The sequence below is a fragment of the Carlito syrichta genome, unplaced genomic scaffold (genome assembly GCF_000164805.1).
Source record: "Carlito syrichta isolate Samal-C Ts95f unplaced genomic scaffold, Tarsius_syrichta-2.0.1 Scaffold304656, whole genome shotgun sequence".
Taxonomy (NCBI): Eukaryota; Metazoa; Chordata; class Mammalia; order Primates; family Tarsiidae; genus Carlito; species Carlito syrichta.
The window spans coordinates 16,880-24,144 of record NW_007248752.1 but is presented as its reverse complement, the minus strand read 5'-3'; the positions used below and the strand labels follow the sequence as shown (position 1 = coordinate 24,144).

General features: G+C 53.9%; 1 protein-coding gene across 1 annotated transcript; it reads right to left on the bottom strand.

The window, feature by feature from the left end:
- Nucleotides 1–3,092: 3,092 nt before the first annotated feature.
- On the bottom strand, nucleotides 3,093–4,293 carry GPR84 (G protein-coupled receptor 84). Its single transcript, XM_008060583.1, has one exon. It carries the CDS (start codon nucleotides 4,286–4,288, stop codon nucleotides 3,098–3,100), a length of 1,191 nt encoding a protein of 396 aa, XP_008058774.1. The 5' UTR covers nucleotides 4,289–4,293; the 3' UTR covers nucleotides 3,093–3,097.
- Nucleotides 4,294–7,265: the final 2,972 nt, after the last annotated feature.

The following is a 7,265-nucleotide window of genomic DNA, read 5'->3' as shown; positions in this document are numbered from 1 at the left end:
AGGAGAGACGGGCAGATGGGGAGAGACAAAGAGGGGCCGCGAGAGATAGCGTCAGGAAGCCCGCGATAGAGCCCGGCTCTGGCGGAGACTGACAGAGACACCGAGACAAAGAGACAGACACTGACTCACACTCGGGCGCGCGGGCCCCGGGCGCACACGCTTCCCGAGGCGCAGAGCCGCGCACCCCAGGGAGCCAGGGCGCGGACACGCGCCAGGCACGCCCTCGGGAGAGCGCCTGGGAAAGCTTCGCTTTCGCCCCCATTCCCACCCCTCATTCAGCCCTTATTGCAATCAGGGACGGGGTAGGGGCGTGGGCCGTGGAGGGTGAGGAAGGAAGGGGTTGCTTTCTTGCTAAGATCTGTCCCCTGACTCTTGTCTTAAACTCCACGGTTTTCTTCTGTGTCCTCTGAGTCATTTCTTCCAGTATCCTCTGAGTCATTTTTTCCCAGCGACTGATCATAGGGAAGTCTTTTCTGAGGTCTAACCTCATTCCCTGTTACTCCTCCTTTCTACTTGACAAGGCTTTTGAATTGCCTTTGGGGAATATGAAAAGTAAATCCTTTTACAATCCTTCAGAGAGTTGTAAAACTCCTGGAAGGCCTTGACTCAGAATCTTAGAAGGTCTGAGTAGGAAGGACTTTTTAGGGATCATGGGGTCACTTGATCCTAGTTCTAGAAAGGCAGCTGTCCTATAGTCGTTAGACTCTGCTCTCGAATCTTGGTCATACAACTTACTAGCCTTTGACCTGGGACAAATTTCTTAACCTGTTTGTGCTTTGATTTTTCTCATCTGTAAGAAAGCGATGATAATAGATAAACATTTTGTGAGGAGTGTGCTAAATGATATATTCGCAGGATTTAGAACTGCACTGGGCAGGTGGCAAGAGTGCGTCCTACACCCCTCTTTGTATGGGTGATAAAATCTTAAACCACTGCTGACAACTTGGGACGGACACACACACACACACACACACACACACAATCTGATGTCCTGAGTGGTCCAGGCATCTGCCTGATTTCACAGAGCTAATTGGTAGAAAGCCTTGATGGAAACCTTGTCTCTGTACTCCTGAGCTGATGTTCTTCACTGGTCCCATAGTTGACCTGTTGGGACCCCTACCTCGGTGACCCCACCTTGGCTCAGTTTAGGCTGATGTGACTTTTGTGGAAGGAGGACACCTGGAAGCACATATTCCAGGTTGGGTGTCAGGCTTCCTGGGTCCTGGAAGTGTGTCACATGTGAGGGTATCAATCTGTCCACCCCAACTGTGATTCTTTCTGCCCTTGTTTGAATCTCTCCAGGCTTTACTTTGTTCCCTCAGACCATGGATTTGGGGTCGGGAGGGTACAAGGTGGCTCTCACGTCCCCGGTGCCACCACATGTCCACACTGCTATCTCCCCAGCCCTGCCCAAGGAGACAGAAATATATGTCATGAATAGCCAGTTTTTCATTCTTCACGTTTCTTGCTCAGCTTTGGGAAAAAGGGAGGGTGCACATCCCTGGGCCTCCACTCCCCAGTTGTGGTGTCTGGATTCCCAGTCTTGCTGGTAGCCTCTGTCCTCAACTGGGAAGCCAGAGAGGAAACACAGAGAACCAGCGTCACCTGGTGGCCACAGGTACTGGAAGGGTGTGGGGAGAGGCACACGGCCACAGAGTATTGCTCTTGCTGGAGGGAAGGAATGGTGCAGCCTCCCTCCCCCTTGCCTGGTCCCTGAGCCCTCAGACCTAGAGTCTCTGATCTTCTGCTTTCCTAAGCCAGGGTGACAAGTGCAAGAGAATTGAGGGCCTGGGACTCAGGTGATTAACCCCAGTGAGCCAGGCTCTGCTGGGGCAGCTGGGACAGTTGTTGCCTTTACCTCAGCTGAGCCGGGTTCCATTTCTGCAGAGCAAGGAGACCTTCTCCATGACCACTCCCTCTGCACAGTGCAGGGGCCAGGACTGGGCTCACTGGAGTAGTCCCAGTGGAGCTGGAACATAGCACTTTTTTGAGTCAAGTAAACCTGTTTGCAAGGCCAAGTGCGGTGGCTCACTCCTATAATCCCAGCACTTTGGGAGACTGAGATGAGAGGATTGCCTGAGCCCATGGGTTCGAGGCCAGCGTGGGCAACTTGGCGAGACCTCATCTCTACAATAAAAATCAAAAAATTAGCCGAGCATGGTGACACACGCCTGTAGTTCCAGCTACTTGGAAGGTTGAGGCAGAAGGATCACCTGAGCCCAGTAGATCGAGGCTGTGGTGGTCGTGAGCGTGCCGTTGCACTCCAGCCTGGGCACAGAGTGAAACTTTGACTCCAAAAAATAAAAAAAAACCTGTTTGCTAGGATGAGGAGTGGTTTGGCAGCAGTGGTTTGGGGCAGGGGTCATTTCTGGAAGTTAAACAAATAGGCAAGCTAATGCTTTTAACCCACATCATGTGTTTTATAACCTTGACGTCCCCTACCTAGACTGAAGACTGAGTCCCAGATCGGCTGTGTCCTGCCCCTGCTTTGACCTAGGCCTCCCAAAACTCCAGCTACAAACCAACCCAGGCCTATTTCCTTCTTCCCCCAAGACCACACCTGAGCCTTAAAAGGATATACTTTGTTTATTAAGAGTCAGTAATACTCCCGGGGCCACCTAGGGGTTGAAATACTGGTCAAGGGTTGGAGAGACTTGGTTTGGGGTGTGGGGAGAGGTTGTCTGTGAAAACGCCTATGAGACTCTCAGTTCCTTGACTTTCATCTCAGTCGGCAGCTCTGGTTCTGGAGAAGACAGTCCTGAATTCCGGGGAGTGGGGACGCAGTTCTTCTTCTTTTTTTTTTGTCAGAGTCTCACTCTGTTGCCCAGGCTGGAGTGCAGTGGCACGCTCACAGCTACCGCAGCCTTGACCTGCTGGGTTCAGGCAATCCTTCTGCCTTAGTCTCCCAGTAGCTGGGACTTCAGGCATGTGCCACCATGCCTGACTAATTTATTTATTTGTTCATTGTAGAGGTGAGGTCTTGCCAAGTGGCCCAGGCTGGTCTTGAACCTCTGGGCTCAGGCAATCCTCTCACCTCGGCCTCCCAAAGTGCTGGGATTACAGGTGTGAGCCACCACACCCGGCCAGGGATGCAGTTCTAACGGAACCTGCGGAAACTCTGGGGCCCTCGTTTTAAGATGGAGCCATAGGCTTGGCGGAACTGACGGTTCATGGCCGCGTAGAGTACGGGGTTGATGCACCCATTGAGCCAGGTGAGGTTGGCCGCGAGCATGTGGAGGACCCGGGGGGCCCGGACCCTGGCATCCAGGATGTTGAGCAGCAGGAAGGGAATGTAGCTCAGAGCAAAACAGAGGAACACAGCAAAACACATCCGAGTCACCTTTCCAAACTCTGCCGAGGAGTCCGGGGCTCTCCGGGCCCCTTTCGCTGGCTGGGCTTTGGCAGCCATGGTCGGAGCCCCTTTCTCGGGCCCCTGCTTGGCTCCCTTGCTGATGCCGTGGTCCCCCACCTCGGATGAGTCCCCTTCCAGAGTCTGAGTGGTGGCCGCGCTGACTGGCTCAGACGAGGTCCCCTCACTGGGCCCTCCTGAGGCCAGCCTGCTGTCCAGCTCCTGGAAACGGCCAGGCACGGCGTCCTCTGTCCCGGCCACGTGGTTGGAGCGAACGCTTGCCCGCTGCAGCTTGTACTGGTCCAGCGCCTGCGCTGCCCGTTTCACTTGGCGGTGGATGAGACAGTAGAAGATGCCAACGCTGCTGAGGCCCAGCACAAAGTAGATGCCCATGAGGATGGTCGTGTAAGGCCGGCCTCGGATGCGGTCAAAGCTGCAGGTGCAGACCACGGGCACCAGGATGTAGACAGGCCAGAGCGGGGCGAAGCTGGCCACGCCCACCACCCAGGTGCCCGCCAGCGCCAGCACGACCCCCGTGGCGCTGAAGACTCGGGGGAAGAGCTTAGGGTGGGTGATGAGAAGGTAGCGTCCCAGCGCGATGAGGCAGAGGGTGAGGATGGAGACGGAGTTGGCGGCAAAGAGGAGGAGCCCGAATACCCTGCAGAAGGTGGCGCCCGCGCGCCAGTGAAGGTGGAGGTAGGTGTCGACGGAGAAGGGCTGGAGGAGGGTGCAATACAGCAGGTCGGCCAGGGTGAGGTTGGCGATGAGCAGGTTGAAGCGGGTGCGGAGTCTGGGCTGCATGGCCAAGGCCAGGAGGGTGAGCACATTGCCCACGGTGCCTGTCACCACCACCACCACCCCCCAGATAACTGCCACGTAGCGATAGCCCAGCACAGACTCGTGGTAGCAGGAGAAGTTGGCCTCGGAGGTGTTCCACATGATGGCGGCTGGAGAGACAGGGGCGGGAGAGGAAGAGGGGATCAGAACCTGGCAGCCAACTTATATCTCTCGCCAGTTCTGGGCTTCCTGGACATCTGTACCGCTCCCGGGGCTCACCCTGGTTCGCTAGCCTCTGCCCAGGCCTCTTTATCTTGAGATCCCCAACTCTGGCCTGGCGCGGTGACTCACACCTGTATTCCCAGTGCTTTGGGAGGCTGGGGCAGGAGGATCGCTTGCAAGATCCTGTCTCTATTACTATAAAATACAACCCTTTTTTTTTAGTTGGAGTCTCACTCTATTGCCCAGGCTGAAGTGCAGTGGTACACTCACAGTCACCGCAGCCTTGACCTGCTGGGCTCAGGCGATCCTTCTGCCTCAGCCTTCCAAGTAGATGGAACTACAGGTGTGCGCTACTACACCCCGCTAATTTTTTGATTTATTGTAGAGACGAAGTCTCGCCAAGTTGCCTAGGCTGCTTTCGAACCCCTGGGCTCAGGCTGTCCTCTTGCCTCACCTCCCAAAGTACTGGAATTGCAGGCGTGAGCCACTGCGCTCAGCTAAAATAAAAACTAAAAAAAAACCCAACAAACCCAATTATTTTCTGAGACACTCTTAGTCCTTTCCCATTCTCAAAGATTTTCCCACATTTTTGGTGTTTTTTTTTTTCTTTTGAGTTGGAGTCTCACTCTGTCATCCAGGCTGGTACAATCATGGCTCACCACAACCTTGACCTCCTGGGCTCAGGTGATCCTTCCTCCTCAGCCTCCCCAGTAGCTGGGACCATAGGTGCACACTACCACACCCAGCTAAGGTTTTGATATTTTGTAGGGATGAGGTCTTGCTATTTTGCCTAGGCTGGTTTTTTCATGTTCTTATCTGTTCTTTTTTTTTTAGTTGGAGTCTCACTCTGTCACCCAGACTGGAGTGCAGAGGCCGCTCCCGGCCACCACAGCCTCGACCTGCTGGGCTCCGGTGATCCTTCCGACTCAGCCTTCCGAGTAGCCGGAATTACCGGCATGCGCTACCACGCCTGGCTGATTTTTTGATTTATTGTAGAGATGAGTTCTCGCCAAGTTTCCCGGGCTGTTCTCGACCCCACAGGCTCAGGCAATCCACTTGCCTCAGCCTCCTAAAGTGCTGGGATTATAGGCTGAGCCACCGAGCCCGGCCTCTTATCTGTTTTAATCTAAATATCTCTTAGTCTCCATCTGCCAAACCCCGGGCCTCTTCAATATCCATTCAGTTGCTCTCAGTAAACCCAATGCCCCCCAAATTTTAAATTCTTTCTCCCTTGCCAAAGACCTCCTGGAGTCCCCTCTCTGTATTCAGGATATTGTCATAATTTCCTCTGCTTCTCTCTGCTACACACACACAGGTTTCAGTTTTTTCAGTTTGCTGCTGCTTGGGGGATGAGGAGACCCAAAAGGTATACCGCCATGAAAGTACTTACCGTGTCTCCCAGCCTTCAGCTTTCTCTTTCTGATGGAAGAAGCTCCCAAGGAGTGGCCCTTTCTGGTGGACAGTCAGGTTCCAAGTAGGAGGTGTTCTACCCTCAACTATTCTATTATAGTAGACCGAGAGAATAAGAAACTCCCCAGTTGCCTAACCCCGGCCACTTCCTTCCCCACCTCCTGTCCTACTTGCTTGGCCTTGGCTGTGAAATCTGGGCTTCTCTGTTGAAATCCCCCTGCTACTTACCCCAGAGTGGTCTCATCTCTTCCTTTCTCCTTCCTGGCACCCACGCTCTGCTTCCTCACCCCCCAGCATGGCAGAACACTTGTGCCATCACTGCCGAGAGTTGTTGGGATGTGGAGACGAAGCAGTAGGGCATCGGGGCCACTTCTTTTTTTTTTTGAGTTGGAGTCTCACTCTGTTTCCCAGACTGGAGTGCAGTGGCTGCTTCCGGCCACCACAACCTCGACCTGCTGGCCTCCGGCGATCCTTCCGCCTCAGCCTTCCAAGTAGCTGGAACTACAGGTGCGCGCTACCACGCCCAGCTACTTTTTTGATTTACTGTAGAGATGAGGTCTCACCAAGTTGCCCAGGTGGGTCTCGAACCCGTGGGCCCAGGCAATCCACTCACCTCAGCCTCCCAAAGCACGGGATTACAGGCTGAGCCACCGAGCCCAGCTTCGGGGCCACTTCTTTTTTTTTGAGTTGGAGTCTCACTCTGTCGCCCAGACTGGAGTTCAGTGGCCGCTCCCGGCCACCGCAGGCTCGACCTGCTGGGCTCCGGCGATCCTTCCGCCTCAGCCTTCCAAGTAACTGGAATTATAGGCATGAGCTATCATGCCTGGCTGATTTTTTTTATTTATTGTAGAGATGAGGTCTCACTGCCCAGGCAGGTCTCGAATTCGCGGCCTCAGGCAATCCACTCACCTCAGCCTCCCAAAGGTGCGGGATTACGGGCTGAGCCACCGAGCCCCGCTCGGGGCCACTTCTTGACTAAACTCCAGGAGCACCTGGAAGCAGCCCAGCACCCATGGGTGTGTTTTGGAGGAACACCGCCTTTCTTTCCTCCAGGGCTTGAAGATGGCTCAAGTCAGAGGGTCCCATGTGACACCCCAGCATATCTGAAAAAAAAGAGCCAGGTGAAGAAAGGTGGGACATGAGGCTTCCAGGATTCTGGCCTCATACTTCACAGGGGTTCAACCCCTTCATCCATTTGTCCATTCGTTCATCCATTCTCTCCACAAATCTGTGCTGAGTGCCTGCTATGCTCCAGACTCTGAGCTGGACACATGACCTTGAGCATAGCCCACCGGGGGAGGCAGATTCATAAATACACAAATGCTTAATTGACTCCCTAGGGTAGTGGTCAGCAAAGTTTTCCCTCTGGGCCAAATCTGGCCCTCCATTTGTTTTTGTATGGTCCATGACCCAGGAATGTTTTTTTCCATTTAAAAATATCAGTGTATTTTTTTTTTTTTTTGAGTTGGAGTCTCACTCTGTCTCCCAGACTGGAGTGCAGTGGCCG

Excerpts from the sequence above, each read along its gene's own strand:
- GPR84 (XM_008060583.1), bottom strand. The coding sequence starts at position 4,288 with ATGTGGAACACCTCCGAGGCCAACTTCTCCTGCTACCACGAGTCTGTG.